The 12844-nt window shown below is 38.4% G+C and overlaps 1 protein-coding gene and 2 pseudogenes across 1 annotated transcript; 1 reads left to right on the forward strand and 2 right to left on the reverse strand.

The window, feature by feature from the left end:
• Window positions 1-480: 480 nt before the first annotated feature.
• LOC120174345 lies at window positions 481-4379 on the forward strand (annotated as a pseudogene).
• Window positions 4375-6775, reverse strand: LOC120174346 (annotated as a pseudogene).
• Window positions 6776-8297: 1522 nt separating this feature from the next.
• Window positions 8298-10284, reverse strand: LOC120174347 (alpha/beta hydrolase domain-containing protein 17B-like). Its single transcript, XM_039181234.1, has 5 exons — window positions 9971-10284; window positions 9193-9229; window positions 8799-9035; window positions 8537-8584; window positions 8298-8450 (listed from the first exon to the last, which is right to left on the reverse strand). Exons 1-5 carry the CDS (start codon window positions 10282-10284, stop codon window positions 8298-8300), a joined length of 789 nt encoding a protein of 262 aa, XP_039037165.1.
• Window positions 10285-12844: the final 2560 nt, after the last annotated feature.

Below are 12844 nucleotides of genomic sequence, written 5' to 3' on the forward strand. Positions count from 1 at the left end.
TGAACACCTAAGTCTAAAATAAAGTATGGTGATATGGTATATACATGAATACAACGACATTAGCATACATTATAATAAAACAAATATATACAATAAAAATACTATTAGTAACTCGATTTCATATTCAAAATTACCATAAAGGACCATAATAAAATAAAATTAAACTAAGCATGCAAAATAGAAATTAACTATTAAATAAAAAAAAACATGCTAAGTGATTAAATGGTCAAACAACCAAAATTACAAATTGCATTTCAAAAATAAACATAAAAACATTTCAGGACTAAAATGAAAAGCACTCATAAATATGAAGACAAAATTAATAAGGTGCAAAAGATTCGTTTAAGGACCAAAATAAAAGTTCCGTAAATTACACAACCAAGGTAAAAACAGTACGAAAATGACTCTAACATGATTCTGGGCTAAGATATAAGACTTTTGAAATTAAGAGACCATATTAAAATAACAACAAATCTCGAAATGCCTGATTTTGGGGACCGAAATGGAATGCGCACAGAATACTGGGTCAGAAATAAAAACTAGGAAAGTATCGGCTGAAACGACGGCGTTTTGGCTAATTCTAAAATAAAATCTATCCTAAAAACAAAACCCTAATATCTAAACCCAACAGATCCCTCACCGTAATCTCCATCACTCTCAACTCTCTAACCCTCTTTCTTCCTCACGCAATCTACCAGAAAAAGAGACCAGCTGCTAAATCTCTTCCCTCTCCCCTGTCACCGAAACCCCATAACCAGAAAATAGCCAAGACCCACACTCCGGTTGCCTTCTTTGGTGATTCGATGAGACCAAGACCGAGCCTAATAACTCCAAAGTGTTCAAATAACTTCCCGGAATCCCGATCCAGTATTGACATCACCAAACACTCATAAATGGCCCCTAAATCTCCTTGACTTCTCGGCTATTCACTCTCCCCGACGACCTTTATCTTCTCTCGTGCTATGCTCAACCGTTCAACAATGGTGTGATGCTCAAACATTACGGTAAGTTTTAAACCTTATTTATTTCTATTTTACTTTTTATTTTTTTTGAAACCCCGATAGATGATAACCCATGACCCAAAAAATGACATGCAAGGACTCAAATTACTCATGGTTACCCAACTTCGACGATCTATCACATCGACAGTGGAACTCTAGAGTCTATGATCCATTCAATTTCAACAACAAAGCTATACCGAAGGTATCTACTTCTATTTTCAGATTTTTGGATTTACACAAAAAAAAATAATAATAATAATAATTAAAACAATTGAAGAACAGATAAAAAATTAATGTAAATAACAACGAATAAAAACCTTGTATGAATTGAATTTCTCTTTGTATTGCTCTGGTTCACCGAAAGGAAGGAATTCCTCTTTGATCTTCAAAATGAAAAAAAAAACAATACAATATTTTCTGTTTTTTTCTCTTTTTTTTTTCCAAAAGAAACGATCAGGAACCTTTTTTATTCTCCTCTCGATTCCTTGCCGATATGCTTTTTTTTCTGTGTGTTTTTGATATCCTTCTGGCGGTTAATTTTTGTGGTTGTTGTCCCACGTTTCTGGTGGTTATTTCCCCACTATCTTTTTTCTGGTTTTTAACTTCCCAGACAAATTAAGCATCTACAGAGATAGTTGAATCAATACTCAATATTCCAGTACAAGATCCAGCAGAACAAGAGTTCTCTTCTGCTGATTTGACTTGGACAAAGTTTGGCACACCTGAGCACCATGATGATGTAGCACTCATTCCTTATGCTCGAGTAGATGAATTTATAATTGGAGAATGCTCCAATGTGGAATGCCCAACACGATTTCATATCGAAAGGGGGCGGAAACGATCAATGGGCAGTTTAAAGGACTATAAGAGTGACGAATATTTGGAATTTAGACTGTAAGTTCAAACCATGCTTAACAATGTTTCCCATTCTGTGTTCCTCTGATGTCTCTTTTGATTGATTCTATGTTCTGTGTGACAAAAACCTGATACATTCTTTAAGTGTTAGAAAATATGATATTCATTTTCTCATTAATATGAGTTCAACCTGATAATAAACACATCTTTTCATATTTTCCTTGTATGTGTGAAGATATTGGTGTTCCTTTGGTCCTGAAAATCACGGGGAAGGTGGAGGTGTATTACCTAGTCGAAGATATTGTCTAAAAACCCGAAATCGGGCTGCTAGACCTCAATCCATGCGAGGATGTACATGCCATTTTGTAGTCAAACGTCTTTATGCTCGTCCATCGCTTGCACTTATTATATTCAATGAGAGATGCCATATAAACAAATCTGGCTTCGTTTGCCATGGACCCCTTGACAAAGATGCCATTGGTCCAGGGGCTAAGAAAGTTCCCTATATTTCCAATGAGATTCAACAACAAACAATGTCCATGATCTATTTGGGTATTCCTGAAGAAAACGTGCTGGAGAAACACATAGAGTATGTTCAACGATATGGTGGTTCAGATGCAACAGTTAGTACCCTTGCTTCCCAATATGTCCGCAAACTTGGTATGATCATTAAGAGGTCTACCCATGAGTTAGATCTAGATGATCAAGCTAGCATTCGGATGTGGGCTGAACGCAATAAGAAATCTATATTTTTCTATTTGGACACTTCTGAGACAGATCCTTTCATTCTTGGGATTCAAACAAAATGGCAGTTGCAACAAATGATTCGATTTGGCCATCGCATTCTCATAGCAGCTGATTCAACATTTGGTATTAAAAGACTCAAGGTAATGAAATGGTTGTTTTGTGTTTGTTCAGAGCTTTAAAAAAGCTATTTCAGTTAGTATTACATTATGGTGTTTCTGAATGCAGTACCCTTTATGCACTCTTATTGTCTTTGATTAAAGACAACATGCATTACCTGTTGCATGGGTCATTACCCACAGCGTTGCAAAGCCAGACATGACAAAATGGATGAAAGCTCTGCTTGATCGAGCCCGGAGCGTAGATCCTGGATGGAAAATCAATGGTTTTTTGATTGATGATGCGGCTATGGAGATTGATCCTATCAGGCAGGATATTTTTTATCAGAAAATTTGGCTTGAAGAAAGTGTTTTCACTTTCTTACTCCTGTTTTGTCTGTTATACCAGGGAAGCTTTTAGGTGTCCTATCCTATTTTCCATTTGGTGTGTTCGTAGATCTTGGTTGAGGAATGTTGTTAAGAAATGTTGCAAGATTGAAGTTCAGCGGAACTTTTTAAGCGCCTGGGAGAAATAGTTTACAGCATTTGGAGTGGCGTAAACTCTTCTGTTGCCTTGGAAGAGTTAATTCTGGATTTTGTCGATCAATCTGCCTTCATGGAGTATTTCAAATCCACTTGGGTGCCTAAAGTTGGTTAGATCTCTCATTATTTCATATGCACAAACGTGGCCATGTAATGAAGATTCCCTTGTCTCATACTTGCGTTTATTTTGGTTTAACAGAAATGTGGCTTTCAACAATGAGAACTCTTCCACTTGCAAGCCAGGAGGCATCTGGTGCCATAGAAGCCTATCATGTGAAGCTGAAAACAAAATTGTTTGACGATTCACATCTCGGTGCACTTCAGAGAGTTGACTGGTTAGTACACAAGCTGACAACTGAGTTGCATTCAGCATATTGGCTTGACCGGTATGCAGACGAAAGTGATTCTTTTCTAAATGTCAAGGAGGAATACATTGCATCTACATCTTGGCATCTGACGCTACAAATTCCTGATTCTGCTGTTACATTAGATGATAAGAACCACCTATTTGCTAAGGTAACAAGTCAGAAAGACAGCAGCAGAACACATTTAGTTTGGAACCCTGGATCAGACTTTGCTTTCTGCTACTGTGCATGGTCCATGCAAGGAAACTTTTGCAAGCATGTCATCATGGTCAATATGATCTGTGAAAATGCCAAAGGCTACAAACTTTCCATGTCTTCTTGGTCATTCAGGGAGATATTAATGGATATTTGGAAGAAACCAATGGACGACTCGATTGGTTTAGATGAGTCAGTTGCCTGGACCCACCAGATGCTTGGTCAAATCAAACAACTTGTTGAACTGAATAATTCAAATGATATCGGCATTGTGGTAAATAATATGCCATTGAAATGGGTTTCTAAGAAAGGAAGAACATTTGTTGGTATACCGGCTTCCCTTCCTGCACTTGCATCTAGTTCAAAGGGCGTTGCAAAGAATCTGCAGAAAAATCAGAAACGGAAAAGATTATCAAGATTAAGATGATCATGGAAGTTGCTTATATATGCCAGCATTTAGCCAACTTCGGACCCTACGGTGTGGGACATCTCTATTTGAAAAATATTGTCCGTTTCCATGTTGGGTAACATCAACAACTTCATTGCTTGCAGCACGAGAAGCCAAACTATTCTTTAGATAGATGGATGTGGCTCAAAACCATAGAGGGCAGTGCGACGAAAGAGGCATCCCGTTCCAACATATACCGGACCCTGAAGTCCATCAAGAGTTCGCATGTTAACATCAAAGAAAACTGTGTTGTGATTGGCATAGCGATCAAATGGATCGAATCCTTCAAACCTCTGAGGAAACTGGACATAACAAATACGCTCCCCATCTCGATCCATCATAAAGCAAATTCCTTCTCTCAATGCTAGGGAATTGTAAACGTAGTGGTCACAATCAAGATTAAGTATGAAGGGGCCATTGGACATGATAGCAGAAGCTCGAACAAGAGCATTCATGGCCCCTGCCTTCTTGTTGTGATCATAACCAGGTCGCTTCTCACGAGTAACATAAACCAACATTGGAAGACGAATATCAACCTCACTCGGATCCATGGAATTTCCATCACCTTCTGTACCATTTTGAGGCTCACCACGAGGAGGGTCCATCATCTGCAATAAATAGAGTTCAGTGTCTTAGTTGACATAAAATAAATGCTCCGCTATCGATTCATAGGAATGTCAAACGAAGAGAAGCTCTTCTTGAATTCTTACCTGTATGATACTGGCATGATCACCTCTAGAATGCTCGGGAGCCGGAACTGTCCAAGTACCGGGCCAATGGGTTCTATCAGCCATCCAAGTAGCTTTTGGAATCTTCAAAGTTTCCATTGGTTCATCACTATTGTCCTCTCTCCAACGCTTCAATATCTTAACCTCCTCCCTCTTGTTAAAGGCATCAGAACATTGTCGAATCGAATCAGAAAGACCATTGATACTGACCTTAAATTCATAATATTCACGTTTTACCTGTCTGTGGTCTCGTACAAAATCCAGTCGCACCTTGTTCTTGCAAGGATCTCTCTTTAGATTGAAATAGAACTCTGGATTTCTAGGCTGAATTTCATGTTTCCTGCATAAAGGAACCCAAATTCTGGCAAAACTGCCGGCCTCTGCCATGGCCTTAAACGTTAATAGCGCACCTCCATCATCCGAAACATAACATGCAAGCTTCTCAACCGGGTATTCGGCTGCCAGAATGGAAAGAATGGTATTTGCAGTGACAAGAGGTGGCTCTTTCTCAGGATCTGCAGTAGAAACAAAAACATCTATGCCTGGTATATCAGATATTCCTGAAGGATTATTCGAACTCGGCTTTTTGAACTTCTCTTGTAAAGCATCGAGATCAACAGCGCGATCAAGGGGACAGAGCTTAGGAAGCTGGTCAAGCAGCCAAGAAAAGGCAAACCATATCTCACAAATCACGGACATAAACCACAACCAGATTGCATCTTCATTTGGATGGCTGATTCTCCATTGTAAAAATAATCCAAGAACCACAATTCGAATAAGGATTAGGAGCCTGCAAGCAAAATCGACAGAGAATCGAGCATAAAAGTGAGCACTAAAATTATAATGTTCCTACTATTTAACAAAGCTGTAAAATCATCCTATCTCCAAGTTGAATCATTGTTCATAATAAGAGCTAAAGAATCATACCGGTATGGACTTAGGATTGCAGAACGTATGCTTGATTTCTGTGTAAGAGGCTTCCACTGCTTCTCCGGGAATAGCTTATGGTCACTGCCGGACTCATCGGTGTTTCCGTCGGCACAATCATTCGGCCACAGCATTTCCATACCCATAACTCTGATTCGTTTCGTGCAAATATCGAGTATAATCAAACTCATTACTATGACTCCTCATCAAGGGCTCCGTCGATTCCACAACCGGCATCCTCCGGCTGGATTTTGACAACCGTACGTTGCTAGCCGGCGCCATCTCGGACACATCCGACACCCTATAATGCTCTTTACATCCAGGACAAAACCCGTCACCCGTTGCAATAGCATCTATATAACAATCCTTACAAATCCTAAAACCACACTCACGCGGGAACACATCTACGCCTTGCAGATTGGTCATCATCTTGGAACCGCATCCAGGTATTTCAAAAAAAGACCCTTCCGCAACCACCGTCGCCGGATCGGAGTTTATGATCTTCTTGGAGTGAGCACGAGTGACGCGATTGTAACCGCCGGTGAACATGGAATCCGAAACGTATTGATCATCGGTTCCAACTGATTGCATAGCGATTTCCATTGGCATTGGCTGGTTATCAGATGTAGGAAGAAGATGAACTGTATATCTACTGGAATCTACCATGTCATTTTCATTGTCGATATCACCAGCCGAGTTTGTTATATGGTGAATCGTGGGTGTTCTTCTAGTAATACGCGGGCCACTCGCCATTGTTTGGTCTTTCCCTTACTCTGCAAAAAGATAACTTTTTCCCCAGAACCTGAAATGCAGAAAATCAACTTAAAGAACTTCATAAAAAAAGTTATTTTTTCTTTTCAAAATTTATCAATTCAAAAGATGAATCTTTTTTTCTTCAAAATATACCCTTAAACCCTCCAAACAAAAGATTCAAAAGCATATACATGTTTGAACAAAGGAACCAAAGGGCTTTAAACCAAGAAACGATCAAGTCTAAAACATCACATCAAGCCACCATCATCTTCTTTACTTTCAAAAACACCCAAAAAAAAACAACACTAGGATCGTTTTTTCTTATTCAAAATATAAGCACTAAAACCAAAGAGAAGGAAAAGAGACAGAATTTGCAATGGCTGAACTCATATACAAGTTTTTTCAGAGCTAATAAATGAAGGTATATTTGAATATCTTCTTTTGCAGTGAAATGAGAACACAACATTCTAGTTTTGGAAAGTTGGTCTGTGGAGATATTACTCGGGCATGGCTTGGAAAGACATTGCGGAAACACGGGGATTTTAATTTTAACTTAGTTGAGAGGAGGGAGGAAGCGAAAATTTGAGTATTCATGGAGGTTATTTTGGTATTAAATTTTTGAAACGGCCGAGTTCAACTTTAGAGCGCTGTCTACGAGCTGTCTGGGTTTCACTCCGGTGCGGGTGGGTTGAGTTGGAGCCTGTCAAAGTCAAACTTGTTGATTTTAACTTTTAAGTTGTAGACTTTATTTCTCACCATTTTTTTTATAAGTAAAAAAATTATTCATTCAAAAGAGGGCAGACTAACTGCTACAAACATAATCCGTCAAGAAATTACACCAAATCTCAATCTATACATAGCTGTCTATTTACTGTATCAAGTCTATTCACATGACACCTATATATTTTAATACTAACCGCTTCTTTAATTCTACTTACAATTGTTTCGATTGAACGAGTTGTACCTCTAAAGAGTTTGTGGTTGCGCTCCTTCCATATGAAGTAAATGAACTCAGACCAGGTCAGCTTAAGTATTTGGACCAGAAGAGACTTCCCTTTAAGATTCAACATCAACCAACAAATGAGATCGTTCCAGCATAAAGGCTCCTGGCTAAGACCACAAGCGTGCAAGATAGCATGCCAAACTCCCACAGCAAAAGCACAATCAGAAAAAATGTGATCACGAGACTCAAAACCAGATCTACACAATCCACAGCCACTATCAACGGCTATACCAAACCTTGTGAGTCTGTCCTTAGTTGGTAATCTGTCAAGTATTGCCATCCAAGAGATCAGTGAAAATTTTGGAATATGAACAGGAAACCATACAAGCTGATGCCAGCTAACCTTCTCCTCCTGCAGCGAATATTATCCCAAATCCATCTAGCATTAATTTGAGTCCAGTTCCTTATAGAGCAGAACAATTCACTAACTTCACTCCTCAGCTTAAACAATTTAGCTAAGATCCAGCTAAAGTGAGCCCTGTAATCAGCATGTCAGAAATCCACTGATAATTATTTACATGCTATTGTTTTATATTATTTTCATTTTATAAAAGGTTTGTTTAAACTTATTTATTTTTAGGTTATATAAAAATAATAATTTTTTTAATTAAAATAAAATGTTGATAAGAATTAAAGATCAAAATATTAGTAAAAGCAAATAGCAGTTCATCTTCAAAGGCTCCAAGTTGCAGTGACCACCTCCTTTGATCCACAGAGGCTCGTACGGTTCCCTTGCCATTTTCCAAAGTCCATTTCCATGCAGCCAATCGACAACATCATCTTCCGTACCCTGATTAAAATGTTCGATCCGATTCCGACCGACTTTCAATTTCGATATACTGGCTAACGCAAAACAGAAATTCGAAAGGGACTTACATGTATTACAAGGACAGGGCACTTCACCTTCTGAATCCTCTTGATGTTCTGCAATTATGAACATTGTAATTAGCTCAAGCATGGCAGCAGATATATAGACTACAAACACGTCGATGCTGCTCAAATTTGGTTCACATGCCATTACCATTCCCAACGGTGTCAACCAACAAACCATCAGTTCTTATACCGATTATCAGACTGCTCCTATAATCGATAATGTCGGCATATCTTCCTCAGAATGCAGACATGGATAGATTACTACCTGATATATGTCGAAGCAAAACGAGAACTTAACATGGCAGAGCACACGAAGGCCGGAAAGAATGCCGCTGTGCAAAACTACACCTCTTAGCCTCGGAAGTTTAGCTGCCAAATGCAACGTCGGTCCGCTCCCGACCGACTGTCCGTATAAAATCAAGTCTTCCTGACTAATTCCATACTCGGTCTGAAGACACTGATACACCGCCTCTATATCAGCATAAGTGTTTGATTCACTTGGCTGGAAGCCATGAAATAAAAACATTAGCCGAAATACTGAATCCGGGTCGAATCGAGACGAAGATAAATATATCGAATAGTGGATGATCATCCCTGCATATGCATGACCGAAACAGCCATAAGCAGAGCAATGCATCATTATAAATAAGATGAGCTACCTTTCCAGCTGATGCACCATAGCCAGAATAGTCATACCTGGACCAGTTGATAACATGGTAGTAAATAGCAGAGTAAAAGAAGAGCTAAGTGATAAAGTAACATTTCTTCAAGATCTGATTGCATATAGATTGAAACTAAAGTGATGAATAATTACAGATCTAAGCCAAATAAGACTATTCAGCAGCAGAACAAGGAAATACGGTGAAAGAGAGCCCACCAAGTTCAACAAGCAAAATATGAATGAGTTGCATAAGTGCAAGTGAGCATTATTTTTGTTATACCTCCCAAGACGGTTTCCGGAAACTTTTCTATCCCATTGGAGCCTCCGACTAGCCTATATCTTCTAAACGCATGGACTAATCAACTACAATGCGTAAACAATATCCATAGCAAGTCCAAGTAATATGTCAAAACTAAATTTAAGATCCGACTACTATATGTACCTAACATGTTTGGCTTACGACTAATAATGACGACTCTATCGTTGACACATGTACCACTATAAATACCTCAATCGAGACTGAACCCTTCAACATCTCACTGTTATATTCTTCCTGACCCACTCTCACCTCTGTAAATTCACCGGTAAATGTTTGTCCTCGATATCATGAATCAATCTCTGTCTTACCTAAACATCGGCCAACGGCCATTTTCTCATCAGCCTTTACTCTCCAACCAAATCTGAAGAGGTGGACTACTCCGGACCAACGAACCCAACTTGTTTGATCAACAATTTTGAACCAGGAAAAAACCAACTGGAAAAAAGGAAATACATACCCCATGAGGTTGACTCTGAGGTTGACCTTGAGCTGGACAAAGAGGTCATAGAGTTGGCCAAGGTCAACAGCATTGCCATGAGAGTAGAGCAGAGTAAGGCGTGCGTATGGGTTTTTAAAGTAAAAACCAACAATCTTGTTCCCGAGTTTGGTGTCGATCAAAAGCACATCCAAAGAAGGATCGTCGGCAACAGGCACTGAGGAAGACGAAAGCAACTTGAGTTTCCCACTGTTGTCGTCCTTAACCTGATAAGTTGGTGGAGATGGTGGGATAAAAGCAAACTTGGCAGCCAACTGAGAGAACACACACGCCATTCACCCCCCGAGAAGAGGAAGCTAGGACAACCCCATCTCATTGAAAAAGGAACAAGCTCGGGTGCACGACAGAAAAATGAAAGGAAACACTGAAGGAAAAGCTTGTTAACTTTCACTTTTTATCTATTACCTTGTGTTTTAAGAGTGTTGATGAATCAACTTCAAATAAATATACCTTTATTGTTTATTTTATCTTGTTATTATTTCTTCGTATACGTTTAAAATTCTAAAATTATATTTGTATTTGTTTATTTCAAATTACAAGTATTTCATACACATTCGTTTGATGTTTATAAATATGTTTGTTTAGCGTTCACAAATATATTTAAACACATTACATATATGTGCTTACCACTGATAAATGAATATGCTCAGTATTTCAAAAAAAAAAAAAAGAATATGCTCAGAAACAATAAATGTATAGAAAATATATTCACAAATATATATTTGATTATGTTTTAAGTTTATCCCCTCTAATTTGATTTTTTTTGTCTTCGAGTTCTAAAGTTTTGTCTTGATTAATTTGGATCGACTTGGTCGCACACTTGGCTTTGATAGGTGAGTCTCCCGACTAGAATTTCTACATGCACAAGAATTCGAACTTGAGATCTTACTAAAACGATATCAAACAACTTGTCAATTAAATCAACCCAATTTTATATCAAACCTTGAAATATGTCAACGGGTTAAATCAATCCAATTTTATATCAAACCTTGAAATATGTCGACGGGTTTGATTTTTTTCTTTATAAAACTACAAGTATTTCTATTTGTTTTAAAATCTGAAAATAATCCTATGCGTACTATCAAAATAAACATATATAAATGGATTTGATTTCGGTAATAGGTGATTTTCCTAATAAATCACCGTCCACCGCTTTTTTTTCCTGTCAGACACTGTTCATACTATATTTCTCGATCTAACACCCTTTGCAGTAAGGCGCGTCCTCTGCAGCGCGCTTTACGTTGATTTGGCGCCACGTGAGGTAAGACGCCCCCTGAAGTTAGGCTGACATGGATTACACCTGGCTAAAGCGCGACCCTTGGGGCGCGCCTTACGCCACGTAGGGATATAGCGCGGGGCAGGGGCCGCGTCTTACCTTTAATTCTGACACGCGTCCCCTGCGGCGCGCCTTAGCTTTAATTACCCGACCGTTCATACCACATCCCTCCCTATAAATACTCACATTCTCAATCACTTTCATCACACCAAATTCTCTCAACTTCTCTCAAATACTCTTATATTCTCTTATAACTGTTTAAGGTATATTTTATTATATTTAGTATTTTGTTAGTAATTTATTTAAATTTAATTTTTTTAATATTTTATTTACAGATATAAATTGGAAGGTGGTCTACATCGCTTGGATGTAAATCATATATCTTGACATTTTGTTGATACGATAACATTTTAATGTTTTAATTTAATTTAAATTATTAGTAATAATTTGTTAATTTATTTAATGCATGATTATTAGTTTAAGAATTAATTTTTGTAATTATTTATATTTTAGGAGAGAGACCGTATATTAGATCCTTTTATTAGGAACCTTAAGTTAGCGATACCTACCAGTGTGTGGCCGTATTTAGCATAGGCTGGATTCGGTCACATAGGTAGATATGAAGGTCACTGTAAGATAGAACCAGACCTTATTTCTGCCTTAGTAGAGCGGTGGAGGCCAGAGACCCACACATTCCATCTTCCGTGCGGAGAGTGCACGATTTCACTTGAGGATGTTTCTATGCACTTGGGGCTTCCGGTGGATGGAGGTGTGATATCAAGGATAGCGCACGGTTCCTGGACTACTTTGTGCTGGAATAATCTAGAACGTGTCCTGGAAAATTTTAAATGTGGTTGGATACCGTTAAATTGGTTAGATGCCAATTTTCGGGAGTTGAGCGCAGATGCCTCTGAAGATGAAGTTAAAATGTATGCACGGGCATGCATACTGCAGCTGATAGGAGGGTTGTTGAAGCCAGACAAATCGCACAACCAAGTTCACTGTATGTGGTTGCAACATCTTGGCGACTTTCATTTGGCCAGATCACTCAGTTAGAGCTCGGCAGTTTTGGGTTTCCTGTATAGGGAGATGTGTCGAGCGACTGACTACAGGAAAAATGCTATCGGCGGATGTCTCCTTCTGCTACAGTCTTGGGCATGGTATCGATTGCCCATTTTATGTCCCGTTGTGAAGAACCCATTCGTATTTCCGTAACTCTTGAGGTAATTATAAAATTGATTTCATATATTAATCATTTTATACAGTGTATAATAATTTTTTTCCTTGAATAGGTGGTCTACTGACAGGAAAAATCATCAGGAGCTACCTGATGATTTAGAAAAAATTACAGTGCTAATCGATCCGAAAGCTGCCACACAAGTATGCATTTTAATGTTTAAAAATCGATTTTAGATTATAGTTATATAATTAGATTATTATTTTGATAAAAATTATATATATTTGTTTTAGTTTGAATGGGTGTCATATTCTAATGATGATGTGAGGATGGCGATCCCACCTGAGTTGAGGGGCCCGTCAGATGTTTAGATGGCGATGGT

The sequence above is a fragment of the Hibiscus syriacus genome, unplaced genomic scaffold, assembly GCF_006381635.1.
Source record: "Hibiscus syriacus cultivar Baekdansim isolate YM2019G1 unplaced genomic scaffold, ASM638163v2 tig00112050_pilon, whole genome shotgun sequence".
Lineage (NCBI taxonomy): Eukaryota > Viridiplantae > Streptophyta > Magnoliopsida > Malvales > Malvaceae > Hibiscus > Hibiscus syriacus.

What these genes read in the sequence shown, in the direction of transcription:
- LOC120174347 (XM_039181234.1), bottom strand. Translation starts at nt 10,284, where the DNA reads ATGGCGTGTGTGTTCTCTCAGTTGGCTGCCAAGTTTGCTTTTATCCCA. An exon ending in TTTGCTTCGACATATATCAG is followed by an intron (nt 8,585 to 8,798) that starts GTAGTAATCTAT and finishes TCATAATTGCAG; the next exon opens with AACATCAAGAGGATTCAGAA. An exon ending in GCCCTGTCCTTGTAATACAT is followed by an intron (nt 8,451 to 8,536) that starts GTAAGTCCCTTT and finishes CATTTTAATCAG; the next exon opens with GGTACGGAAGATGATGTTGT.